Source organism: Populus trichocarpa, chromosome 5, assembly GCF_000002775.5.
Source record: "Populus trichocarpa isolate Nisqually-1 chromosome 5, P.trichocarpa_v4.1, whole genome shotgun sequence".
Taxonomy (NCBI): Eukaryota; Viridiplantae; Streptophyta; class Magnoliopsida; order Malpighiales; family Salicaceae; genus Populus; species Populus trichocarpa.
The window spans coordinates 4849385-4877353 of NC_037289.2; the positions used below are offsets into that span (position 1 = coordinate 4849385).

A 27969-nucleotide genomic window follows, 5' to 3' on the forward strand; every position below is an offset into this window, starting at 1 on the left:
GGTTAAGGATGTCCTTGAGTTAAATTTTCGTGTTGGCCAACAACTTAAGATAGCATATATCGGCCTGAAGATGTTTGTAAGTATATCTTCATGCTATTTTGGCAGTATTGTTTTCTTTATATTGTTTTTCCTTTCCTAGGTGGCAGCCTCGGCCTCAGCCTCGGCCTCGGCATTTCCACCAATCCCTCTCTTCCTCTGGCCTGTTAGTGCTGTCTCGTGTTGATTGACCGGCTCCAAAGTTTCTTTCTTACAAGACACAGCCCTGTGCCATGACCTACATTGCTAGAGTGCAGTTCTTCTATATGTTTCTTTTCACCCAAAAAAGGTGGTTGCCTAGGTTGATTTAACAGAGAATTGTTCATTTCTTAATTGCTTACACTTTTTACTTTCTTTCTTTTCGAAGGAGCGACAAACTTCAAGAGAAGGTACCTCTACCCCATGTGCATTCAGGATATCTGCCGGTAATTATTCCGCACATCACCAAGCAGAAGGAAATTCAAAGTTAGAAATCTTTTTAGATAAAAAAGATAAAGATCTCGTATGGTTTGAAAAACCTATATACATCCCTGGTGGATTTCAAGCATTTGTGGCAGTATAAAGCAATAAAATTCGCAGACTTTGTTGATGCTGAGAAGGCATCAAAGCTTATGATGGGTTGTGGCGTAATAGTTATGAGGGTATGTAGCAGTACCTACCATGTTTGGGTTATTAGTGGATAAATGTGTATTCACTATTTACGACATTGTTTTGATTGCAGACAGCAAAGCCATGTCAGATCCTACCAAGGCGGATGCTTCAACGATAGCCATTGGCTGCTGGAAAGGTAGATCCAAGCTGAGCGTGATGGTCACTGCAATTGACTGCCAAAAATGACTAAACTATAGAAGAAGAGCTGAAAAGCAAAACAAAAGGGATAAAAAGCTGATGTGGGGGAGATCAAGGAAAGGTGTAAAACGTACCCACTTGGCTGCATGCTAAAACGTTATCATCTCTAGTCCGAGGGCAGAGAATAGACACATCCACTACCAGTGGTTGCAACTTTTTGTTCAGAATAGGGAACTACTGCTAAAAAGCCTCTCAAGTAACAGAGAACCGCCATAAACCTTTTCACTTCCACCTTCCATCACTGCACTACAGAAATTCAAAGCACGGGTATAAAAGGTATTCAAAACATTCAATGAAAATACGAACCTTTTCTTTTCGAGAATGAGATTGAGAGGAGAATATACGACTCAGCTTCACCTCAAAATAAGAAACCTAACAGCTGCTCATACAAACTAAACTATAAGAAGGTTAAATTTACAAAGAAATACATCACACCTTTCAAAATAAAATTGCTATCGGGGGCAAATTAAAGCGAAATTAAAGAGAAGCGTACAGTTTCCACACAACACAAATTCAAAGCAGGGGTACACAGGGTATTCAAAACAGCCCGTGACAATACAAACCTTTTTTTCGAGAATGAGATTGAGAGGATAATATGCGACTCAGATTCACTTCAAAATAAGAAACTTGTCAGCTGCTAATGCAAACTAAACTATAAGACGGTAAGATTTACAAATAAATACATCACGCCTTTCAAAACAAAATTGCTGTTGGAAGCACATTAAAGAGAAGCATGCAGTTTCAAAGCCAGGACTGATCAAATCACAATTGACTTTATCTACAACACTTGCTCTTAGATGGAATTTCTTGTGCAGGGCCTGGAATGATGATCTTCTTGCCGGACAAGGATGCCGGGTTACCGTTGCTTTGATTTTCACCAGCAATCAGGTTCTTCTTGTTTACAATGTTGAAGATCTCTGTCAACAGAGTCATAAAGGCGCTCTCAACATTAGTTGCTTGCAATGCTGAGGTCTCGAGGAAGAATAGTCCTTCCTTCTGAGCAAATTCATTGACATCCTCAGTGGGTACGGCCCGCTGGTCCTCAAGATCACTTTTGTTCCCAATCAGAATGATAACTATGTTCTTGTCGGCATGGCTACGCAGTTCTTCCAGCCAGCGTGGTATGTGATCAAATGTCTGGCGTTTGGTTATGTCATACACCAGCATTGCCCCAACAGCACCCCTGTAGTATGCACTTGTGACTGCTCTGTACCTGTTCATTGAACCACGTGAGCAGAGAAGAAATCAATATTCATGAATTATAAAATTGTAATATCTATTCTATGCAATGAAATACAGTATCCTTTTCTTCCCAGATTAAGAACACAACAACATGTAATTTTGTGTTAAAGCACATAGAGTAAGATCTCATAAGGCGCCTGTGTTTTTCCCTTTCTCTCATAGCAAAAAAAAATTAACGCCAGCCTGGATCCCAAAGATTCTAACGATAGTATCTAGTCATTAAATATGATGTCCATCTCTGCGCACCTTGATATATACAGAATATATTTCAAGAATTGTTCCAAGCTATGTCATAGCTCCAAAGATAATATAAGATAAACGATCTTTCTTGTTCAACAATAAAGTTTTAAGCACTAAAGAAGATTTAAACATAACCTTACAATGTAATGAAATTCCTCGGAATTGCACAAAGTTATTTGGAACTCCTAAATTCTCGATGCTCTAACAACCTTATATCAACTAATACGAAAAATACTGAGGCTTAGAACAGTCTATATAGTGGAAGACAAAACCCCACAATAGATGTGTTATTCTTTGAGGATGAACAAAAGACTAGTGACATAAGCCGGATCCACTTCCTAGGCCGAAAGCAGCTTTAAGAAAAATAAATAATTCTTCTTTCATCAAGAATCAAACAAAAGGCCACCTTTTCTCCAGCCAAAACATCAGCACTATAAACATGAGAATTTAAATCCTCACCCAACAGAACCACCAAAAAAGGGAATACAGGTGGCCAAAGAAGATATAGAAAAGCTAATAATGTAGCAAAACTTTTCAATCGGCACTTTATATGCAAGGAAAAATGTTAATTTTAAGGGCCAGCAATAGCGAGGGCTGACCTGAAGACATATCACCCATTACAGCTTGACAGAGTCGAGAATCAAGATCTACCTTTACATGTATCACCATGAACAGCCTCATATCCAGCATGATCACATTATATCAATTCATATACATATCCATACTTATACCACAAGCTTTAAACCGGATCAATTCGCATCCAGAAGTCTGACATTCACTAATCAAAAACTACAAACAGGCTGCAATCCAATCAATGACGGAAAAACAAAGAAAAGCAAGAAAAAAACAACTAAGCATACTAGCATATTATCAATGACGAAAAAACCATATCACATCCACAGTTTTAGACCAACCAAAAACAAAAACATAGGAATGACGAAACTATTCTTAGCATTCCTCGTTGAAGCAAAAAAAAACAGGGAGAATATCTGAAAGAAATAATAGTTACCGTTCTTGACCAGCAGTATCCCAGATCTGGGCCTTGACACTCTTATGATCAATAACTAAAGTCCGAGTTTGAAACTCAACACCAATAGTAGCTTTAGAGTCAAGACTAAACTCGTTTCTAGCAAATCGAGCAAGTATTTGTGATTTCCCAACTGCTGAGTCCCCTATCAACACCACCTTAAATACATAGTCTATCTTTTGGCTCGCATCTCCATATCCACCCCCACTAGCCATTTTCTCATCCCCTCAACTCTCTCCAAATGGGTTTCCTTTGCTTCTTCTAAAGGAGAGGGTCATGCGTGCTGTGCTATATAGCTACTAGATCTTAGTAGGACTGTATGCTTTGTTTGCTACTGTTGCTATACTGAAGGTAAACGAGCTAAAAAGATGATCAGAGTTTGATAATCTGGTGTAACGCATAGCAAATTTATATTGGTGCAATCAAGAAATCTGATCCATCAATTTGTAAGAGAAACGGTGGTATGATTTTGATGGGTTTCACCTGTTTGGCTCGTGTTTTCCTAACTTTTAAAACAAAATAATTTATTAAAAAAGTATTTAGTTAGAATTTTAAAAATTAGTTGTTTTATGGAAGTTGATTTTTATAAAAATTAATTTAAAGGTATATTATTTCTATTTAAAAAAGCATGAGAAGTGGTGATTTTTTAGATTAAAAAAGTTGTTTTACATGAAAAATAAAAACAGCCTTAAATATTTTAAAACTAACTAACCTTAATTATTTCATTTTAAGGATGTTAGATGTCAATTTGTATGGATCCTTACTAAATTATTTATTGTTTCTATTTACTAAAAAGAGCTATATAATATTTTACATTACTGTTTTTATACTTATATTTTTTATAGTATTTTTATGTGTTTTCAATGAAAGAAATCATTTTTTATATATATATATATATATAAGGTTTAAGACGTTGATTAATCAACGTGTGTATTTTAAAATACATCTTTAATATACCACATAAATTTTTTTCATACGAAGACATTTAATATTTTTTTTTATCTGATAAATATCGAATAAACAATATTGTGTAAGGTGCAATTAATGGGTTTTGATCCAAGAGATTACGAAGCCACTCAAGAAGCAGCCGAGGTTATACCTTCGCCGTTTCTGAGAAAAGACGACGATAAATTAAAGATGGGGTTCAAGTGAGAGCGTATCGGTATCTCTTCCGTAGCTTGAAACGCCATCGGTTTATTGCCTTTTGACAGCTCAGTGGTCTGAAAATGGTGCTCCGAGCTTTCCTTCTTAAAGTAAGAGAGACGATGGTGTTATACTTCTGCATTTTTTTGCCTTCCATATGTGTTAAATCACCCCTCAACTGTGGGTTCTGATGAAGATTATTATTTTGCATTCCGATGGAGAATCTTCTTGTGATGGGCTTTCTTATATTTTGTGTGCTTGGAGGAATTCATTATGTATGTAAGACAGAATTTCACATAAGACTCTGGATTTGGATTTGGATTTTGCTTTGGCCGCCTGCTACTGAAATTGTAATAAACTAATACATTCTTTTGAGATTATTCTTTTTCTAAATTTAGAGCATGAAGACTTCTTTTTACAGTTTCGATTTTAAAATTTATCAACTTGATTTCTTGTCTAACTCAAATTTCGAATTAAACCGTGTAAGAGCTGATCGAAAGTGTATAATTTAATTTAATAGATAAAAAACAACTTAGATGATTAGTAAAAATAAAACATAACTTTTTTAAAAACTTTAAAATGATAATTTTTTAATATTCAAACGATGACATGTTGAATCGACCTCAGTCATCATGCGACCTAGGTCATGAATTTTATCGAGTTTAATAACTTTGTTGTTTTTATAAATTATTTTTATTTAATTTTATGATAAAATTAGATATTTGCAAAATTAAGCACCAACCTTAAAAAAATATTTATTTGAGATTGTAATAACCCTATAAAAAGTAAAAAAAAAATAAACCATGAATTACATTTCTCAATCAATTCAATATTGAAGAAAAATAAAACTAAAAAAAATAATTAGAAAAATTAAAAGATCAAAAACTAAAAAACAAACATATCAAGCTTGATGGGTAAACCTGTTAAACTTGTGAATCGGGTAACTTAGGTCAACACGCCAATTTTTTTCCTTGATTTTTTTATGACTATTTTTTTTCAATTTTATTATTTTGTATTAAATTATTTACCCTTGAGATTTGTTATTTTTTCACTTTTCTTACTATTTGTTTATTCTGGGAGCAGGTTGGTAAAGTTAACTCGAATTGGCACAGGGTTTTTTTTACTGAATCTTGGCTTCTTTACTAGGTCATTCTTGCAAAAAAAAAATATCCTGATCTCATATCGCAGATTGTTGGTTTATCAAGTTATCACAGGCTAACTTGGGTTTTTTTTTTGACGTTGTATTTTTTGAAGTTTTTTATTTATTTTTGACATTAGATTATTAAACCTTGAACTTTACAATTTTTTTTTGTTTTTATTTTAGGGTTCTATCGGTCTCATATCACAGGCCATGTTTTAGTTAATTTAACCTGGGCTGTTTTGAAATATCGTTGCTTGAACATTCCTTTTTTAATGTTAGGAAAAAAAGTTAATTTGGCCTACAGTGTAACACGAGCCGCTTATTTAGTAGAAATCAAAATTCATATCAAAATGTAAACTTAAATGAAAGTTTAAAAATATGATTCATAAGGCTTTTAGAATTCTGTCTTCTTTTTTGGTAACCTTTTTCTTTGGAAATAATTCCTTAAAAAAGTGGGATTTTTGTTTTCTTTATTTTAGAAACTTTCTATTTTTAAAGATTTTCATGTACTCACCCTCTTGTATTCCTTAAATATTTTCAAACTGCATCAAGTGAGTTTAAAGCCGGTTTAAGGTGAATAGGGACACTGATCAAAATTATAAAAGATATTTTTAAAAATATTTAAGAAATATATATATATGATCTTGAGTAATTTTCATTTTTATTTTGAGTCTTTTGTGAAGTGAATATAATTTTTATTTTATAAAGTACAATCAACAAATATACCTTATTTATTCTTGATTTTTTTTTTAATTAAATGAGGGCCTTCAACCATTACCTAAATTACCCATATGCTCCAGACGGCTGTTGAATTCATATGTCGTGTGCCATTAAAACTGATTGTTGAATTCATATGTTTCAGAGAAATTAAATTCCTTAATTGTCTATTATTTTATTTATGTATTATACTGCAGTGTACTTAGAAGGAAACTATCGCCCTGTTATATTATCCTTTTATCTTCTGCCTATAAAAATAATGCGTCTGGGCATGGGAAGCCTAACTTGTAGGTCCAGACAAGAAATACTTGTATTTTATATAAAGCACCCATGTTATTTATCTTAATTAGCTGGGCAACTTGGAGTTCACATGAGGTATTAAGCGTAAAGAAACAATGAGAATAGTCCTAGGGATCGATCGGCTGTCACGAGACACTGAGATGTATTTGTCTGAGAATATTGATAAAATAAATATAACATTATATGCTCTTGACGAAGAAAAAACAGATATGAGATGATTCCTAAATGATTTCATTGCAAGATGAGGACCAGATTACATGATCTTATGCTTTCCAAACAGATCTTCTCTATGTATTTCTACGCACGTATTTCCTTCTCTTTTAATGGAGAGTTTCACTTCAAATCACAGCAGGATTCTCTCTGTTTTTTAATTCATTTATCTGGAAAAATAAAATAAAAATAAGAAGTCATATGCTAAATAATGCCAATGTCAACTTTATTTCGTGAACATGTTATAAATGTTGCACATGCCGAGTTCGGTGGGTGACAAGATCTAGAACTCCCCTGAACGCTTTGTAGAGTTATAATTTTTTTATATATATTAATTGACTTTATATGCTATTCTGTTATAAATAAATGATTTTATCATAGATTCAATGTGGTCTGAAAATTATTATTTTTTTATTATTATATAATAATGGAAACAGTAACCCTAGTCACCATCTTTATACCAGCATGTTGCAAATGTTAGACAGTTAGGGATTATAGTTTAAATGCTATAAAACATCTCTATTTCCATATGATATCTTTTGACATCAAAGCTTAAGAATTAAATAACTTTAATTAATCCTTAGTGATAATTTAATTTATCAGATTTTGAGTTTGCTTTTTAATAATCACGAGTTTAAATCTTCTTAGAGCTAGTGAAGACTTACATCGTCGTTAATTTTAGAACTCGTGAGATTAGTCAAGGTACGCACAAACTAGCCCGAACACTCACGTTAATCTAAAAAAAAATCTTAATTAACCATACAGAAGTTATCCCATCTCTATCACAAGCTTAAAATACAAATAATATTTTTCCCCAGAATTTTTTCGACTAAAATCATCTTCCCAGAACTCTACAGTGAAATTATAATTCCTGTACATAACTTATGTGTCTGTATCAATATCAATGCAGCAACCTAAAGTAGGTATTTGATTGCAACTCCATGGCTGTAGATGTGATTTGCGACGCGTCAATAAAGATATGTTAATATCAATTGATTTTATGAATCAAAGGCAATAAATTTGATTGCAAAGCATCGATAAATATATACATATCTTTCACATCAATGGATAGAGATATTCGCTGGAAAATAAAGGCGTGGTCAAGTGGCAGCTGCTAGAATGCATGGGAAGGGAACGCGGCATCGTATTAATGGGTACAATAATGGTGATTAATGTATCTGTAGATCTTTCTTTGTTCTTTTTATTTATCGTATCTGTTAATCTTTATCCTATATAAAGGCAAGTGTGATGGGTGGTTCTCATAAGAGGCGATCTTTAAAGCTTCTTGTAGTTGTTTTTTAAAGTATTTTTTATTTAAAAATAAATTAAAATAATATATTTTTTTTATTTTTAAAAATTATTTTTAACATCACTATATCAAAATAATTTCAAACATTCAAAAATTATTAATTTAAAATAAAAAATAAAAAAAATTAATTTTTTTTAAAATATAAAAACATACGGCTATAAAGGTTTTGGAAATGGAAATGGACGTCAACAGCATTCCTCGAAGGCCCGATAATTTTAGAAAAGTCTACCCCCAGATAAAATCTTTATGTATTTATTTCATAGAAAACCAGGCGTTTCTCATTTACAGCATCCATGCTTTATTATTAATCAAATAACACTTAATTTTGTATTAAAAAGTTGTATAAAAATCTGTTTGTAATTAAATTGTTTTTATATCAAGATATTGCCTCTAGTTTTCCCTAGATCATTTTTATTGTATTTATATAAAACATCTTACAAGAAGTTATACCATGCATGGCCACGTTCTTTCTTATAAGAGAATTTCTTTGGACCCAACAATTAACACCGTTTTTTTATTTTAATTAGGCGGTAAGTGATCTTTTTGGATTAGGGCGTTCATCAATCAATTTGAATCTCCTCCGATAACAATGAATAGAGTTTATTGTTTAAATAGTAAAGAATTCTTCTTTGATTCTGACTGTTTAAGTAAAAAATTATAAAGACATTTTTTTATATATATAGTAAAAAACATTCTCAAATGACTTGCGGTCTTAATAAAGACTAGATCTCCTTGTATAAAAACCTACAGTAATGTATTTAAGAATAAATCTTCTTGGACACATATTTTAAGATTCAAAATGAAAAAAATAAGGGAGGGAACAAACGCTATATTATTCGTTCAGAGGTAATATTTATATCTTGAATAATTGATTAATTTTTTAGTTCTGGCAATCTCGTTTATTTTTATTGGCCAAAGTGACTGGTGGCGGATGTCTGATACTTACAAAAAAACTCTCTTTGATAAATTTGAAAACTCTCCAATAATTAAATCAGTGACTTCTTGAGAGAAAATGAAATACTATCACAGAGAGATACTCTATAAAAAAATATGCAGTAAATAATAGAGATTCCAAACCCTTTTTGATTGAATGATTCATGGTTTATTTATAACCTACGAGTCTCTTTATAAAAAAGAAGTGGCTAAAATCTAATATTGTCCTAATAGTTTTAATAAGAGAAAATATCTATGACACGTGTATTAATGATAATGAAAATATAATGGACTCTTATAAGACTTTTATATATTATCTCTTACACAACATTAATATCAATAGAAATATGGTGAGCCACTCTCTTAACTGAACTAGGTGTTTTTTAGGGGTTTTTGAGGCTCATTAAATTTGGGTTTATAAAAAAAAATAGTTTTATAGATATTGATAAAAAGTTTAGAAAAATATATAATTTGGATGTAGTAAGTTATTTTGTGCTATGCAAATTCATAACCTCTAAATTTGAACAAATTAAAGAAAGAGACTTGTATGATAGAATATTCAGAGAATATACACACACACACACACACACACATATATATATATATATATATATGGTTGCTAACGTTTCTCTAGAGAGGTTGACAAAAAGTTTAGAAAATTATATAATTTGATTGTAGTAAAATGTTTTATATTATGTAATTTCATAATCTTTAAATTTGAATAAATTAAAGAAAGAGACTCGTATGATAGAATATTCAGAGAATATACACGTTTCTCTAGAGAGGTTGACAAAAAATTTAGAAAATTATATAATTTGGTTGTAGTAAGATATTTTATGTTATGTAATTTCATAATCTTTAAATTTAAAATAAATTAAAGAAAAAGACTCGTATGATAGAATATTCAGAGAATATATATATATGTGTGTGTGTGTGTGGTTGCTAACGTTTCTCTAGAAAGGTTGACAAAAAGTTTAGAAAATTATATAATTTCGTTGTAGTATGATATTTTATGTTATGTAATTTCATAATCTTTAAATTTAAATAAATTAAAGAAAGAGACTCATATGATAGAATACTTAGAAAAGTATATACATGGTTGCCAACCTTTCTCTTTCTTTAGAGAGGTTAACATTTTGTCCTTTTGTTATATATAAATGCCCTTCCAAATCTTTAATACTAAAAATTTAAATAAAGATAGACTTAGACTTTTAATTTCATCAAATAATATTTTCTGATTTTCAAAAACAAAAATTTTCATGTCCTCTCTCCTAATATCTCCCTCTCTATAGAGAGGATATGGAAAGCGAATTTATGCTTTGGAAATAAGAAGTATTATTACATGAAATTGTACAACTATCCTTATTTTAATTTTTAGTATTAGAAGAGCCCGAAGGCCATCTGTCCAATAATAAAGATAAAAGTTTAAAAAATATACGAATAATTTATAAATTTAATTGATTCATGATATATTATACAAAATACGTATCTCAAACGTATTTGGCACTCAAAAAAAGAAAAAGAAAAAGAATATTTTTATATATTTTAGAGATCTTTCTTGAAAACTGATGTCACCCCAAAGAAAAGGAATTTTGTTGGAAACTGATGTCACCAAAATGACTCTTTTATTCCTTTTTCCATGTCGTCATCTCATGCTCGATCGCTATACAAGGGTTGCTTGTAATTGTATTTTAAATGGTGTTTTTAAAATATTTAAATTTTTTAATTAAAATTAATTTTTTATAATTTTTTAAATTATTTTTATGCATTTATATAAAAATAACTTTCTAAAAATTAAAAAATTATTTTAATATATTTTATATTTAAAAAACAACACATCTTTAAAAATCATCTTACCACGTAAAGCTAAAAACTTCAGCTGTCGTTGAATGACTGAAAGTCATGAACAGACATGCGTCCTTTGTAACCGTCCATTACATCGTTTTAAGACATCCAATCAAAACCAACTCAGCAACTGGGTCGCATGTTCTAAATATTAAATTAATAAATAATTCAGCATAAACAAACAACATCTCCTAAAACAGATTCTTGTACTCTTCAGTGAATAAATTCATCGTCAGATTCCCAGGTCTATTAGCAGAAAACGCAGCCCAAGTCTTTTAAACGTGTAATATATTAAAATAATATTTTTATTTTTTAAAAATTATTTTTAACATTAATATATTAAAATAATTTAAAAACACTAACAAAATATTAATTTAAAACTAAAAAAAATAAAATCAAAACAAATAGAATTCATCAACGCGTTCTCCCATATACCAAGAGTTTTGTATTGTTTTAACAACATGGTATTTTCTGATTATTTTTTTATATGATATATTATTATACAATTGTATTCTGCAATGAAAAATTGTTTCTTTTCATATACTTTGTCCAAATTCATCCTCCAGGACACACGGAGGTAGGCAATAAAAAAGGCAGCACATGAAAATACATGTGAAGCCATGAAAATACACGTGATGCCATGCAATAAAAAAGGATCGATAGAAGCCCGTTGGCGTTCATTGAACAAGTGGATACAGCAGCCAAAATGGAATAACGAAAACTCGAGAGAGATTGCTTTTCTATCTTTTTCCTATGGACCTTCGTTTATACGTTTGAACTATATATGTTTCCATCAATGATTTTAATACGTTTATATCAAAAATAAAAAACTTTTAAAAAATCATTTTCAAGCCAAGAAAAAAAAAAAAACACTTCAAGAATCATTCTACACTAATTTTACCGATCACACATTTACTTCGGCACGCTCTGGTTGATTTGAATAGAGTTTTGACAAAATCCAAGCCTATAAATTAAAGAAGCTGTTTATTCATTAATCACCGGTACCGTTGTAATTGATCAAATACAAACTCCTTCCTGACGACTTCTACAGGTTTTGCTCATTGAGCAAATGGATTCTGCAGTTAATGTGCCTAGATGGACTCCAAGTCCAAGCCCCACTAGAACACTTCTAAAAGAGCCTGAAACAAAAGCTAACGCTGTACCATCGAAAAGAGAAGCAGGTGTAGATGACTTGGAGTTGCAAAGCATAATTTCTGAGGAAGATGGCAAGCCTACAACGGTAGACAACACGTTCCCATTTAGCCCTGGCTCCACAGCAGTTCCTGATCCACCTCCTTATTCAGGCACCTATGAAGCATCATCTATGATGACAGAGATGGAGCCACTCGGGACGTTACCAAAGGGAGGCAAGAACTATGATGGTGAGGGCTTGACATCAAAGGGAAACAGAAATGGCCTTCTCATGACATGGAATGATCTGTGGGTTACAGTGCCTGATGGGAAAAGCGGGGGCCGACCGATCCTGCACGGTCTAACCGGTTATGCTCAGCCAGGGGGGGTTTTGGCTATTATGGGTCCTTCGGGAAGCGGCAAGACAACTCTTCTAGATGCTCTGGCAGGTATTTTTCCATCTATCATCAAACTTCTAGTTAGGACTTGTTCTGCAATTCAGGCCTACCACTTAGCAGAACCGAAGTTGTTTATTTGTTGGCCTATTCAGTATGAAGAAAGAAGTTTTGAACTCTAAAATTGGGAAGGTGTTTGTTTCATTAAAATTACCCTTTTCAGTATGAGTAGTTGTATTTTTTTTACTTCATTGACCTCTATTATGCAGCTTGTAAGCTACATAATGGTAGATTATAAGTGAAAAGAAAATGTCTTTTTAATTATGCTTGAAAGCTACTGATGAAGAAAAATTGCAGGAAGATTAAGTTCAAACACACAGCAAACTGGAGAGATCCTAATCAATGGTCGAAAGGAGACACTTGCATTTGGAACTTCGGTAAGAAATACTTGACAACGAAAAACATCTCATTCATTTGTTAATTTAATCTTAGCTGAAATGTTTTCCATAGTTATATATATACTTCCTACCAATATGGTCCAAGAAGCCTCAAATGAAATTAAACTTGTTTGTACTTGACTATATCCTGTAGTCATATTCTGACAAATCATGCAAGTAAGAGTCATCAAGTGATTTTATTTATCCAGACCTGATTTCTGTGCATCATGGAGGCTTATTTCACCTTAGTTTTCTCTATAATGAAAAAAACAAGGAAAGCTAGAGTGCTATTGAGTCAACCAATAACATGTCCTTCTAATGTTCTCTCTTCTTAGGAGGTGTAAGGCTGCACTTTCCTTGGAACCAACTTCTCTGTTTTGCCTCTTTAAATTTGGTCTTACCACACTGATAACCAATAACCGTATCATCCTCCTAGGCCTACGTTACTCAAGATGATACTCTAATGACAACATTAACTGTGAGGGAAGCTGTCTCCTACTCAGCACAGCTCCAACTTCCAGACTCCATGTCAACATCTGAGAAGAAGGAAAGAGCTGAGATAACAATAAGAGAGATGGGCTTACAAGGCTCTGCTGACACCAGAATAGGAGGGTGGAGCGTGAAGGGCATTAGCGGAGGACAGAAGAGGAGAGTTAGTATTTGCATTGAAATCTTGACCCAGCCCAAGCTGCTCTTCCTTGATGAGCCTACTAGCGGACTGGATAGTGCAGCATCTTACCATGTCATGAACCATATCGTTAAGCTTGCTCGCCAAGAAGGAAGGACAATTGTTGCATCAATTCATCAGCCAAGTAGTGAGGTTTTTGAGCTCTTCCACAACCTCTGCCTTCTTTCTTCTGGAAGAACCGTCTATTTTGGTCCTGTTTCAATGGCAGAACAGGTACTGTCATCACTTTTGTCTTATCAGTTTTTGAGTTCCTCTTTTGAATTTTAAAAACTAGTTTAAATTTTGTTGACATGATTCATTTATATTGAGCAGTTGATGAGTTATCCAAATCTTCTTTCTTTTTGCTGCAGTTCTTTTCTTCAAATGGCTTTCCATGCGCTCCTTTGAGAAACCCATCAGATCACTACCTTAGAACCATAAACGCGGATTTTGATATGGTAAATATTTTCTCACGACAAACCCTTTCTCTTGAGAGATGATTGCCTGTCCTTTGAAGACTTATTACTTATTTGACCAGGACATTGAACAAGGGCATGGTGGCAGCACAGAGGAAGCCATCAATGTTCTTGTCAAGTCCTACAAATCATCAGAGATTTTCCTGCAAGTTAGCCAGCGAGTAGCTTCCATATGCGAGCAGGTAAACAGAATTGTCTTAAATAGTTGAAACGCTATTTAAGTTATAAAGTAGATATTAGAGAGTTTAACCTTATCAGCTTATTATTTTTGAAGAAAGGAGGAATTCTAGAGAAGAAAGGAAGCCAGGCAAGCTTCATCACTCAGTGCCTTGTTCTTACAAGGAGATCTTTCGTCAACATGTACCGCGATCTAGGCTATTACTGGCTTCGCCTTGCAATCTACATAGCATTGTGCCTATGTGTAGGGACAATCTTCTATGATATTGGCTTAACTTTTGGGTCAATACAGGTAAATTATTGCATCTGGGAGTAAAAACTTTCCGCAGCATTGGTGCTACTGAAAACTGCCTTGACATTATTACTTGTGAATTCTCAGGCTAGAGGCTCAATGCTCATGTTTGTTGCTGCATTCTTGACTTTCATGGCAATTGGTGGATTCCCCTCTTTCGTAGAGGACATGAAGGTAGGTTTTTCCTTGCTAAAATATTTCTAATGCTTTGCAACAGATAACACGCTACAGTTATGAACAGTAATGAGACTGATTTTGCTTTATCCACATCAGATTTTCGAACGAGAAAGATTAAATGGGCACTATGGTGTTGGTGCATATGTTGTTGGAAACACATTGTCTTCCATTCCTTACCTGCTCATGATATCTTTAATCCCTGGAGCAATGGCCTATTACCTAGTTGGCCTTCAAAAGAGCTTGGAACACTTTGTCTGCTTCGCACTGATACTCTTCGTGTGCATGATGCTGGTCGAAAGCTTAATGATGATCGTTGCAAGTATCGTGCCAGATTTCTTGATGGGTATTATAACAGGTGCAGGAATTCAAGGTGTTATGATGTTAAACGGAGGATTTTTTCGGTTGCCAGATGATCTTCCTAAGCCTTTCTGGAGATATCCGATGTACTACATTGCATTCCACAAGTATGCAAACCAAGGGTTCTACAAGAATGAATTCGAAGGATTGACATTCCCTAATAATCTAGCCGGAGGGCCACCTACCATTACTGGCGAAGAAATTCTGAAAAACACATGGCAAGTAGAGATGGGTTATTCTAAGTGGATTGATATCGCTATCCTCTTAGGAATGGTGATTCTTTACCGTCTCATGTTTTTGGGAATCATAAAACTTGTTGAAAAGGTTAAACCAATCATCAGAGCTGCTTTTGCTGGTGCTCCAAGACAATCCTCTTCCTCACTTTCCGATGAAGCTCGTGCTTAATATGTCTTGCTACTTTATAGTATCTTTTTTAATTTTATCTTCTTACCAAGTTAAACTGTGTAGCTGGGAATTGCAGATAATAGTTTATGCAAATATTGATTGTTAAATATTAGTTTTAATTAGCGGCTGCAAGAAGCTTAGTTTGTTGTGCTTTGAAAAAACCTGTAACCTGTTAGTTGTTGATCATTTCTTGCACCATTTTTTTTTTTTTTTTAATTCCAGAGGATTATAGAATCTTAGCATTCCTCGTTGAAACTATTCTAAATGATGGTGTCCGTGAAGACGATGTCGGTTTCCTTATTTACATGATTACAGGATTATAAAAACCTGTAACCTGTTAGCATATTATAAATGACGAAAAAACCATATCACATCCACAGTTTTAGACCAACCAAAAACAAAAACATAGGAACGACGAAACTATTCTTAGCATTCCTCGTTGAAGCAAAAAAAAAAAACAGGGAGAATATCTGAAAGAAAGAATAGTTACCGTTCTTGACCAGCAGTATCCCAGATCTGGGCCTTGACACTCTTATGATCAATAACTAAAGTCCGAGTTTGAAACTCAACACCAATAGTAGCTTTAGAGTCAAGACTAAACTCGTTTCTAGCAAATCGAGCAAGTATTTGTGATTTCCCAACTGCTGAGTCCCCTATCAACACCAACTTAAATACGTAGTCTATCTTTTGGCTCGCATCTCCATATCCACCCCCACTAGCCATTTTCTCATCCCCTCAACTCTCTCCAAATGGGTTTCCTTTGCTTCTTCTAAAGGAGAGGGTCATGCGTGCTGTGCTATATAGCTACTAGATCTTAGTAGGAGTGGATGCTTTGCTTGCTACTGTTGCTATACTGAAGGCAAACGAGCTAAAAAGATGATCAGAGTTTGATAATCTGGTGTAACGCATAGCAAATTTATATTGGTGCAATCAAGAAATCTGATCCATCTATTTGTAAGAGAAACGGTGGTATGATTTTGATGGGTTTCACCTGTTTGGCTCGTGTTTTCCTAACTTTTAAAACAAAATAATTTATTAAAAAAGTATTTAGTTAGAATTTTAAAAATTAGTTGTTTTATTTTTCAGAATGGAAGTTGATTTTTATAAAAGTAATTTAAAGGTATATTATTTCTATTTTAAAAAGCATGAGAAGTGGTGATTTTTTAGATTAAAAAAGTTGTTTTACATGAAAAATAAAAACAACCTTGAATATTTTAAAACTGACTAACCTTAATTATTTCATTTTAAGGATGTTAGATGTCAATTTGTATGGATCCTTACTAAATTATTTATTGTTTCTATTTACTAAAAAGAGCTATATAATATTTTACATTACTGTTTTTATACTTATATTTTTTATAGTATTTTTATGTGTTTTCAATGAAAGAAATCATTTTTTAAATAATATATATATATATATATATATAAGGTTTAAGAGGTTGATTAATCAACGTGTGTATTTTAAAATACATCTTTAATATACCACATAAAATTTTTTCATACGAAGACATTCAATATTTTTTTTTATCTGATAAATATCGAATAAACAATATTGTGTAAGGTGCAATTGATGGGTTTTGATCCAAGAGTGTTTAGGAGGTTGTGTTCATGTTTGAAGCTAAACACAGGCATAACCTGTGAAACTCATATATATTTAAAAAAAATACAGGTATGTGGAAAGCAGCTACCAACTGTTTTCCACAAACATGCGGACGCGTGTAGTGGAGAGTGAAACTCTCCACTGAACACCTCCACAGTGAAGTTTAACTCCACTGTTCACGTGAACAGTGATGCATAATTTCGGCCGGACCGGGTCCAGTCCAAAGCTAAATACATTGAACCGAATCCGATCCAATAAAAAAATAAATTTTATTTTTAATTGTGTTTTATTGATGACATAACATTTGCAGAATTTAATCGCAATCTCAATTTTGTTCCTGATTATATTTTTCCTGAAGTTGTTGCGCGCTTAAAAAACCAAGGAAACTGTAGTCCTTATCGGATGTATTTCATACGTGATGAAATTATATATGGTTTAATTAAATAATAAAAAATATTTTATATAAAGTATTATTTATTTCATGATGTAATAGCAATAGTTAAATCTACAATATTTAATTCAAAACCATCAATATTAATATATATATATTAATTATTTTATAACCTCAATTTGAACTAAATATATTAAACTATTTTTTGTTCAATCTCAAATTCAATCATAGTTTTAACCAAACATATATAAATATCAAACAAAACTCTTCTAAAAATATTTTTTATTAAATAATTTTTTTCAAATTATAATTACAAAAACTACCGCAACATTAAACAATCAGCCGAGGTTATACCTTCGCAGTTTCTGAGAAAAGACGACGATAAATTAAAGATGGGGTTCAAGTGAGAGGGTATCGGTATCTCTTCCGTAGCTTGAAACGCCATCGGTTTATTGCATTTTGACAGCTCAGTGGTCTGAAAAAGGTGCTCTGAGCTTTCCTTCTTAAAGAAAGAGAGACGATGCTGTTATACTTCTGCGTTTTTTTGCCTTCCATATGTGTTAAATCACCCCTCAACTGTGGGTTCTGATGAAGATTATTTTGCATTCCGATGGAGAATCTTCTTGTGATGGGCTTTCTTATATTTTGTGTGCTTGGAGGAATTCATTATGTATGTAAGACAGAATTTCACATAAGACTCTGGATTTGGATTTGGATTTTGCTTTGGCCGCCTGCTACTGAAATTGTAATAAACTAATACATTCTTTTGAGATTATTCTTTTTCTAAATTTAAAACAATATTAAGAGCATGAAGACTTCTTTTTACAGTTTTATTAAATCTAATCAAGTTATTTGATTGATTTTTTTTATCTAATTCAAGTTTCAAATTAAACCGAATGTATAATTTAATTTAATAAGTTAAAAAACAACTTAAATGACCAGTAAAAACAAGATATAACTTTTTAAAAAACTTTAAAATGATAATTTTTTAATATTCAAACGATGTCATGTTTAATCGACCTCAGTCACCATGCAACCTAGGTCATGAATTTCATCGAGTTTAATAACTTTATTGTTTTTGTAAAAAAAATTTATTTAATTTTATGATAAAATTAGATACTTGCAAAATTAAGCACCAACCCTAAAAAAATATTTATTTGAGATTGTAATAACCCTATAAAAAGTAGAAAAAAATAAACCATGAATTATATTTCTCAATCAATCCAATATTGAAGAAAAATAAAATTAGAAAAAAACAATTAGAAAAAATAAAAGATCAAACACTAAAAAACAAACATATCAGGTTTGATGGGTAAACCTGTTAAACCTGTGAATCGGGTAACTCGGGTCAACACGCCAATTATTTTCCTTAATTTTTTTATGACCATTTTTTTTCAATTTTATTATTTTGTATTAAATTATTTGCCCTTGAGATTTGTCATTTTTTTACTTTTCTTACTGTTTGTTTATTATGAGAGCATGTTGGTAAAGTTAACTCGAACTGGCACAAGGTATTTTAAGGGTTTTTTTACTGAATTTTGGCTTCTTTACTGGGTCATTCTTTCAAAAAAAAAAATTATACTGATCTCATATCGCAGATTGTTGGTTTATCAAGTTACCCCGGGCTAACTCGGGTTTTCTTTTTTGACGTTGTATTTTTTGAAGTTTTTTGTTTATTTTTTACATTAGATTATTAGGCCTTGAACTTTACAATTTTCTTTTATTTGTATTTTAGGATTATTTCGGTCTCATATCACAGGTCATGTTTTAGTTAATTTAACCAGGGTTGTTTTGAAATATCGTTGCTTGAACATTCCTTTTTTAGCGTTGGAAAAAACAATTAATTTAACCTACAGTGTAACACAAGCCGCTTATTTAGTAGAATTCAAAAATCCATATAGATCATATTCTTGGATTTCCATTAGTCATAATGCAATAAAAATAGAATTTATGCATACATTTCATACACACACACACACACACACACACATGATCTTGAGTAATTTTCATTTTTATTTTGAGTCTTTTGTGAAGTGAATATAATTTTTATTTTATAAAGTACAATTAACAAATATACCTTATTTATTCTTGATTTTTTTTTTATTAAATGAGGGCCTTCAACCATTACCTAAATTACCCATATGCTCCAGACGGCTGTGAGCGAGTCTTATATATTTTATACTAAACCAGCCACATGTCGTGTGCCATTAAAACTGATTGTTGAATTCATATGTTTCAGAGAAATTAAATTCCTTAATTGTCTATTATTTTATTTATGTATTATACTGCAGTGTACTTAGAAGGAAACTATCGCCCTGTTATATTATCCTTTTATCTTCTGCCTATAAAAATAATGCGTCTGGGCATGGGAAGCCTAACTTGTAGGTCCAGACAAAAAATACTTGTATTTTATATAAAGCACCCATGTTATTTATCTTAATTGGCTGGGCAACTTGGAGTTCACATGAGGTTAAGCGTAAAGAAAAAATGAGAAGAATCCTAGGGATCGATCGGCTGTCACGAGACACTGAGATGTATTTGTCTGAGAATATTGATAAAATAAATATAACATTATATGCTCTTGACGAAGAAAAAACAGATATGAGATGATTCCTAAATGATTTCATTGCAAGATGAGGACAGATTACATGATCTTATGCTTTCCAAACAGATCTTCTCTATGTATTTTTACGCACGTATTTCCTTCTCTTTTAATTAATGGAGAGTTTCACTTCAAATCACAGCAGGATTCTCTCTGTTTTTTAATTCATTTATCTGGAAAAATAAAATAAAAATAAGAAGTCATATGCTAAATAATGCCAATGTCAACTTTATTTCGTGAACATGTTATAAATGTTGCACATGCCGAGTTAGGTGGGTGACCAGATCTAGAACTCCCCTCAACGCTACGCTTTGTATGGTCATAAATTTTTTATATATTAATTGAGATGTTGACTTTATATACTATTCTGATTTTATCATAAATTCACCGTGGTCTGAAATTATTATTTTTATTATTATATAATAATAAAAACAATAACTCTAGTCGCCATCTTTATATCTAGTTTACTTGTAAGTTTTAAAAGCATGGAGATTTCTTCACTAGCAAGTGTCTGTATCAATATTTGATAATATCTAGTTTATAACTTATGTGTCTGTATCAATATCTAGAAGGTTTTTGATAATATTTGCCTTTCTATTTTAATTCTTCACTAGCAAGTTGCCGGCAAAATGACGGGCCCCATTAATTCAGAAAAGTAGCCATCAACACTTGAAGGGGTAATTATTAATTTTTGCCATGCCATGGATGAAGAATACGTCCATTCTTAAAAAATTTAAATTTTTTTTAAATTTAATATATTTAATATATTTTAAATTATTTTAATAGGTTGATGTTAAAAATAATTTTTAAAAAATAAAAAAATATTATTAACGTATAAAAGTTCAACTCCATGGCTGTAGATGTGATTTGCGACGCATCAATAAAGATATGTTAATATCAATTGACTTTTGCCTTGGATTGTACACTCCTTTATGAATCAAAGGCAAGAAATTTGATTGCAAAGCATCGATAAATATATACATATCTTTCACATCAATAGATAGAGATATTCGCTGGAAACTAAAGGCGTGTTCAAGTGGCAGGCTAGCAGCTGCTAGAATGCATGGGAAGGGAACGCGGCATCGTATTAATGGGTACAATAATGGTGATTGATGTACCTGTAGATCTTTCTTTATTCTTTTTATTTATCGTATCTGTAAATCTTTACCCTATATAAAGGCAAGTTGTGATGGGTGGCGTGAGAGCTTTTGGAAATGGAAATGGACGTCAGCTGCCTTCCTCGAAGGCCCGATAATTTTAGAGAAATCTACACCCAGATAAAATATTTATGTATTTATTTCATAGAAAACCAGGCGTTTCTCATTTACAGCATCCATGCTTTATTATTAATCAAATTACACTTAATTTTGTATTAAGAAGTTGTATTTGTTTAAATAGTAGAGAATTCTTCTTTGATTCTTACTTTTTTAGTAAAAAACATCCTCAAATGACCTGCCTGCCGTCTTAATAAAGACTGGATCTCCTTGTACATAAACCTACTGTAATGTATTTAAGAATAAATCTTCTTAGACACGTATTTTAAGATTCAAAATGATAAAAATAAGGGAGGGAACAGACATGTTGTAACGCTATATTCTTAGCTTAGGGTAATATTTATGTCTTGGATAATTAATTAATTTTTTATTTTTTACAATCTCATTTATTTTTACCGGCTAAAATGACTGATGGCGGGTGTTTAATACTTACAAAACATTCTCTTTGATAAATATAAAGATTCTCCGATGATTAAACCAATGATTTTTTTTAAAAATAAAATAACACTACAGAGAGATACTCTAAAAATAAATATGCAGTAAGAATGGAGATTCCAAACCCCTTTTTGTTGAATGATTCATGGTTTATTTATAACATATAAGTCTCTTTATATAAAAAAAAAGTGTCTAAAACGTAATATTGTTCTAATAGTTTTAATGAAAAAAAAAATTCATGTCATGTATATTAATATTAATGAAATATGATGAGTTTTTATAAGACTTTCACACACTATCACTTACACAAATATTAATATTAATATAAATATAGTGAGTCATTCTCTTAGCTGAATTTAAAAGAGATTTTTTTTTAGGGGTTTTTGAGCCCGTTAAATCTAGGTTTATATAAAAAATAGTTTTATGGATATTGATTAAAAGTTTAGAAAATTATATAATTTGGCTGTAGTAAGATATTTTGTGCTATGCAATTTCATAACCTCTAAATTCAAACAAAATAAAGAAAGAGACTCGTATGATAGAATGCCCAGAAAAATATATGTATGGTTGCTAACCTTTCTTTAGAGAGGATAACATTTTTTCCTTTTTTTATATATAAAATGCCCTTCGAGATCTTTAATACTAAAAATTTAAATAGGGATAGATTTTTAATTTCATCAAATAATATTTTCTGATTTTCAAAAACAAGAATTTTGATGTTAATGTCCTCTCTCCTAATATCTCCCTCTCTCTAGAGAGGATATGGAAAGCGAATTTATGCTTTGGAAATAAAAAAATATTATTAGATGAAATTGTACAACTATCCTTATTTGAATTTTTAGTATTAGAAGAGCCCGAAGGCCATCTGTCCAATAATAAAGATAAAAGCTTAAAAATAAACGAATAATTAATAAATTTAATTGATACATGATATATATTATACAAAATACGTATCTCAAACGTATTTAGCACTCAAAAGAAGAAAAAGAAAAAGAAAAAGAATATTTTTATATATTTTAGAGATCTTTCTAAATCCGAAATTTGTTGAAAACTGATGCCACCCCAAAGAAAAGGAATTTTGTTGGAAACTGAAGTCACCAAAATGACTCTTTTATTCCTTTCTCCATGTCGTCATCTCATGCCCGATCGCTATACAAGGGCTGCTTGTAATTGTATTTTAAACGGTGTTTTTTAAAATATTAAAATTTTTTAATTAAAATTAATTTTTTAAATTATTTTGATGTATTTATATCAAAAATAACTTTTTAAAAATAAAAACTTATTTTAATATATTTTATATAAAAAAAACATTTAAAAGATAATACATCCCTGTTCTTAAGAATCTATCTTACCAAATAAAGCTAAAAACTTTAGATGTCGTTGAATGACTGAAAGTCATGAACAGACATGCGCACTTTGTAATCGTCCATTACATAGTTTTAAACACATCCAATCAAATCCAACTCAGCAACTGGGCCCCATGTTCTAAATATTAAATTAATAAATAATTCAGCATAAACAAACAACATCTCCTAAAACAGATTCTTTGTACTGTACTGTGCTGTGAATAAATTCATCGTCAGATCCCCATGTATATTAGCAGAAAGCGCAGCACCCGTCTTTTCAACGAATGAGAACATCATCATCAACGCGTTCTACCAGATACCAAGAGTTTTGTATTGTTTTAACAACATGGTATTTTCTGATTATTTTTTATATGATATATTATTATAAAATTGTATTCTGCAATGAATAATTGTTTCTTTTTATGTACTTTGTCCAAATTCATCCTCCAGGACACGCGTAGGTAGGCAATAAAAAATGCAGCACATGAAAATACATGTGATGCCATGAATAAAAAAATTGCAACCGATAGCTAATCAGGTTTGAATTCCCAAATTAAGGTGTATACAGCAGCCATGAACATGCAAATTGGTCCCATATTCATCCTCCAGGACACACGTAGGCTGGCTTCCATGAACATGCAAATTGCGGGACAAAAATTGGTCCCTTTAAGATGGATCGATAAGAAGCCCGTTGGCGTTCATTGAACAAGTGTGTACAGCAGCCAAAATGGAATAGCGAAAACTCGAAAGAGATTGCTTTTCCTGTGGACCTTTGTTTATGCGTTTGAACTGTGTTTTTATTGATGATTTTAATATGTTTATATCAAAAATAAAAAATCTAAAAAAATTCATATTCAAGCCAAAAAAAAAAAACACTTCAAGAATCATTCTACACTAATTTTACCGATCACACATTTACTTCGGCACGCTCTGGTTGATTTGAATAGAGTATTTTGACAAAATCTAAGCCTATAAATTAGAGAAGCTGTTTATTCATTAATCACCGGTACCGTTGTAATTGATCAAATACAAACTCCTTCCTGGCGACTTCTACAGGTTTTGCTAATTGAGCAAATGGATTCTGCAGTTAATGTGCCTAGATGGACTCCAAGTCCAAGCCCCACTAGATCACTTCTAAAAGAGCCTGAAACAAAAGCTAACGTTGTTCCATCGAAAAGAGAAGCAGGTGTAGATGACTTGGAGTTGCAAAGCATAATCTCTGAGGAAGATGGCAAGCCTACAACGGTAGACAACACGTTCCCATTTAGCCCTGGCACCACAGCAGGTCCTGATCCACCTCCTTATTCAGGCACCTATGAAGCATCATCTATGATGACAGAGATGGAGCCACTCGGGACGTTACCAAAGGGAGGCAAGAACTATGATGGTGAAGGCTTGACATCAAAGGGAAACAGAAATGGCCTTCTCATGACATGGATTGATCTGTGGGTTACAGTGCCTGATGGGAAAAACGGGGGCCGACCAATCCTGCACGGTCTAACCGGTTATGCTCAGCCAGGGGAGGTTTTGGCTATTATGGGTCCTTCGGGAAGCGGCAAGACAACTCTTCTAGATGCTCTGGCAGGTATTTTTCCATCTACCATCAAACTTCTAGTTAGGACTTGTTCTGCAATTCAGGCCTACCACTTAGCAGAACCGAAGTTGTTTATTTGTTGGCCTGTTCAGTATGAAGAAAGAAGTTTTGAACTCTAAAATTGGGAAGGTGTTTGTTTCATTAAAATTACCCTTTTCAGTATGAGTAGTTGTATTTTTTTTACTTCATTGACCTCTATTATGCAGCTTGTAAGCTACATAATGGTAGATTATAAGTGAAAAGAAAATGTCTTTTTAATTATGCTTGAAAGCTACTGATGAAGAAAAATTGCAGGAAGATTAAGTTCAAACACACAGCAAACTGGAGAGATCCTAATCAATGGTCGAAAGGAGACACTTGCATTTGGAACTTCGGTAAGAAATACTTGACAACGAAAAACATCTCATGCATTTGTTAATTTAATCTTAGCTGAAATGTTTTCCATAGTTATATATATACTTCCTACCAATATGGTCCAAGAAGCCTCAAATGAAATTAAACTTGTTTGTACTTGACTATATCCTGTAGTCATATTCTGACAAATCATGCAAGTAAGAGTCATCAAGTGATTTTATTTATCCAGACCTGATTTCTGTGCATCATGGAGGCTTATTTCACCTTAGTTTCTCTATAATGAAAAAACAAGGAAAGCTAGAGTGCTATTGAGTCAACCAATAACATGTCCTTCTAATGTGCTCTCTTCTTAGGAGCTGTAAGGCTGCACTTTCCTCGGAACCAACTTCTCTGTTTTGCCTCTTTAAATTTGGTCTTAGCACACTGATAACCAATAACCGTATCATCCTCCTAGGCCTACGTTACTCAAGATGATACTCTAATGACAACATTAACTGTGAGGGAAGCTGTCTACTACTCAGCACAGCTCCAACTTCCAGACTCCATGTCAACATCTGAGAAGAAGGAAAGAGCTGAGATAACAATAAGAGAGATGGGCTTACAAGGCTCTGCTGACACCAGAATAGGAGGGTGGAGCGTGAAGGGCATTAGCGGAGGACAGAAGAGGAGAGTTAGTATTTGCATCGAAATCTTGACCCAGCCCAAGCTGCTCTTCCTTGATGAGCCTACTAGTGGACTGGATAGTGCAGCATCTTACCATGTCATGAACCATATCGTTAAGCTTGCTCGCCAAGAAGGAAGGACAATTGTTGCATCAATTCATCAGCCAAGTAGTGAGGTTTTTGAGCTCTTCCACAACCTCTGCCTTCTTTCTTCTGGAAGAACCGTCTATTTTGGTCCTGTTTCAATGGCAGAACAGGTACTGTCATCACTTTTGTCTTATCAGTTTTTGAGTTCCTCTATTTGAATTTTAAAAACTAGTTTAAATTTTGTTGACATGATTCATTTATATTGAGCAGTTGATGAGTTATCCAAATCTTCTTTCTTTTTGCTGCAGTTCTTTTCTTCAAATGGCTTTCCATGCGCTCCTTTGAGAAACCCATCAGATCACTACCTTAGAACCATAAACGCGGATTTTGATATGGTAAATATTTTCTCACGACAAACCCTTTCTCTTGAGAGATGATTGCCTGTCCTTTGAAGACTTATTACTTATTTGACCAGGACATTGAACAAGGGCATGGTGGCAGCACAGAGGAAGCCATCAATATTCTTGTCAAGTCCTACAAATCATCAGAGATTTTCCTGCAAGTTCGCCAGCGAGTAGCTTCCATATGCGAGCAGGTAAACAGAATTGTCTTAAATAGTTGAAACGCTATTTAAGTTACAAAGTAGATATTAGAGAGTTTAACCTTGTCAACTTATTATTTTTGAAGAAAGGAGGAATTCTAGAGAAGAAAGGAAGCCAGGCAAGCTTCATCACTCAGTGCCTTGTTCTTACAAGGAGATCTTTCGTCAACATGTACCGCGATCTAGGCTATTACTGGCTTCGCCTTGCAATCTACATAGCATTGTGCCTATGTGTAGGGACAATCTTCTATGATATTGGCTTAACTTTTGGGTCAATACAGGTAAATTATTGCATCTGGGAGTAAAAACTTTCCGCAGCATTGGTGCTACTGAAAACTGCCTTGACATTATTACTTGTGAATTCTCAGGCTAGAGGCTCAATGCTCATGTTTGTTGCTGCATTCTTGACTTTCATGGCAATTGGTGGATTCCCCTCTTTCGTAGAGGACATGAAGGTAGGTTTTTCCTTGCTAAAATATTTCTAATGCTTTGCAACAGATAACACGCTACAGTTATGAACAGTAATGAGACTGATTTTGCTTTATCCACATCAGATTTTCGGACGAGAAAGATTAAATGGGCACTATGGTGTTGGTGCATATGTTGTTGGAAACACATTGTCTTCCATTCCTTACCTGCTCATGATATCTTTAATCCCTGGAGCAATGGCCTATTACCTAGTTGGCCTTCAAAAGAGCTTGGAACACTTTGTCTGCTTCGCATTGATACTCTTCGTGTGCATGATGCTGGTTGAAAGCTTAATGATGATCGTTGCAAGTATCGTGCCAGATTTCTTGATGGGTATTATAACAGGTGCAGGAATTCAAGGTGTTATGATGTTAAACGGAGGATTTTTTCGGTTGCCAGATGATCTTCCTAAGCCTTTCTGGAGATATCCGATGTACTACATTGCATTCCACAAATATGCAAACCAAGGGTTCTACAAGAATGAATTCCAAGGATTGACATTCCCTAATAATCTAGCCGGAGGGCCACCTACCATTACTGGCGAAGAAATTCTGAAAAACACATGGCAAGTAGAGATGGGTTATTCTAAGTGGATTGATATCGCTATCCTCTTAGGAATGGTGATTCTTTACCGTCTCATGTTTTTGGGAATCATAAAACTTGTTGAAAAGGTTAAACCAATCATCAGAGCTGCTTTTGCTGGTGCTCCAAGACAATCAAAACATGTCTAGAGAATCCCTCTTCCTCACTTTCCGATGAAGCTCGTGCTTAATATGTCTTGCTACTTTATAGTATCTTTTTTAATTTTATCTTCTTACCAAGTTAAACTGTGTAGCTGGGGAATTGCAGATAATAGTTTATGCAAATATTGATTGTTAAATATTAGTTTTAATTAGCGGCTGCAAGAAGCTTAGTTTGTTGTCCTTTGAAAAAACCTGTAACCTGTTAGTTGTTGATCATTTCTTGCACCCTTTTTTTTTTTTTAATTCCAGAGGATTATAGTATCTTTATAGTATCATTTCTTCCAACCATTTCATATTGAACATAAA

At 32.9% G+C, this 27969-nt stretch overlaps 2 protein-coding genes across 7 annotated transcripts; one reads left to right on the forward strand and one right to left on the reverse strand.

Moving 5' to 3' along the window:
• Window positions 1–486: 486 nt before the first annotated feature.
• On the reverse strand, window positions 487–16426 carry LOC7455195 (ras-related protein Rab11D). Of its 3 annotated transcripts, XR_008059252.1 has the most exons (4): window positions 3377–3788; window positions 1513–2098; window positions 960–1257; window positions 487–850 (listed from the first exon to the last, which is right to left on the reverse strand). XR_008059252.1 is itself a non-coding variant. In XM_052453030.1 (2 exons), exons 1-2 carry the CDS (start codon window positions 16227–16229, stop codon window positions 1660–1662), a joined length of 672 nt encoding a protein of 223 aa, XP_052308990.1. In that variant the 5' UTR covers window positions 16230–16426; the 3' UTR covers window positions 1436–1659. The 3 variants fall into 3 exon arrangements, 2 of the variants coding, with proteins under 2 accessions (XP_052308990.1, XP_052308989.1); XM_052453030.1 differs by lacking the exons at window positions 487–850; window positions 960–1257; window positions 3377–3788 and adding an exon at window positions 15997–16426 and having other exon boundaries at window positions 1436–2098; XM_052453029.1 differs by lacking the exons at window positions 487–850; window positions 960–1257 and having other exon boundaries at window positions 1436–2098.
• LOC7479183 (ABC transporter G family member 1) lies at window positions 11875–27879 on the forward strand. 4 transcript variants are annotated; one of them, XM_052453027.1, is made up of 9 exons: window positions 11875–12043; window positions 24211–24739; window positions 25043–25122; window positions 25557–26021; window positions 26160–26246; window positions 26327–26446; window positions 26539–26733; window positions 26821–26907; window positions 27007–27879. In XM_052453027.1, exons 2-9 carry the CDS (start codon window positions 24229–24231, stop codon window positions 27649–27651), a joined length of 2190 nt encoding a protein of 729 aa, XP_052308987.1. In that variant the 5' UTR covers window positions 11875–12043; window positions 24211–24228; the 3' UTR covers window positions 27652–27879. The 4 variants fall into 4 exon arrangements, with proteins under 4 accessions (XP_052308987.1, XP_052308988.1, XP_052308986.1 ...); XM_052453028.1 differs by lacking the exon at window positions 24211–24739 and having other exon boundaries at window positions 11889–12572; XM_052453026.1 differs by lacking the exons at window positions 24211–24739; window positions 25043–25122; window positions 25557–26021; ... (3 more) ...; window positions 26821–26907; window positions 27007–27879 and adding exons at window positions 12876–12955; window positions 13392–13856; window positions 13994–14080; ... (2 more) ...; window positions 14655–14741; window positions 14841–15613 and having other exon boundaries at window positions 11896–12572.
• Window positions 27880–27969: the final 90 nt, after the last annotated feature.

Bases quoted from the DNA above. Each gene is read 5' to 3' on its own strand.
- LOC7479183 (XM_052453026.1), top strand. From the start codon at position 12,062: ATGGATTCTGCAGTTAATGTGCCTAGATGGACTCCAAGTCCAAGCCCC. The intron at 12,573-12,875 runs GTATTTTTCCAT...GAAAAATTGCAG, and splicing joins TCTTCTAGATGCTCTGGCAG to GAAGATTAAGTTCAAACACA. The intron at 14,081-14,160 runs GTAAATATTTTC...TTATTTGACCAG, and splicing joins TAAACGCGGATTTTGATATG to GACATTGAACAAGGGCATGG.
- LOC7455195 (XM_052453030.1), bottom strand. From the start codon at position 16,229: ATGGCTAGTGGGGGTGGATATGGAGATGCGAGCCAAAAGATAGACTAC. The intron at 2,099-15,996 runs GTAACTATTCTT...TTCAATGAACAG, and splicing joins GATACTGCTGGTCAAGAACG to GTACAGAGCAGTCACAAGTG.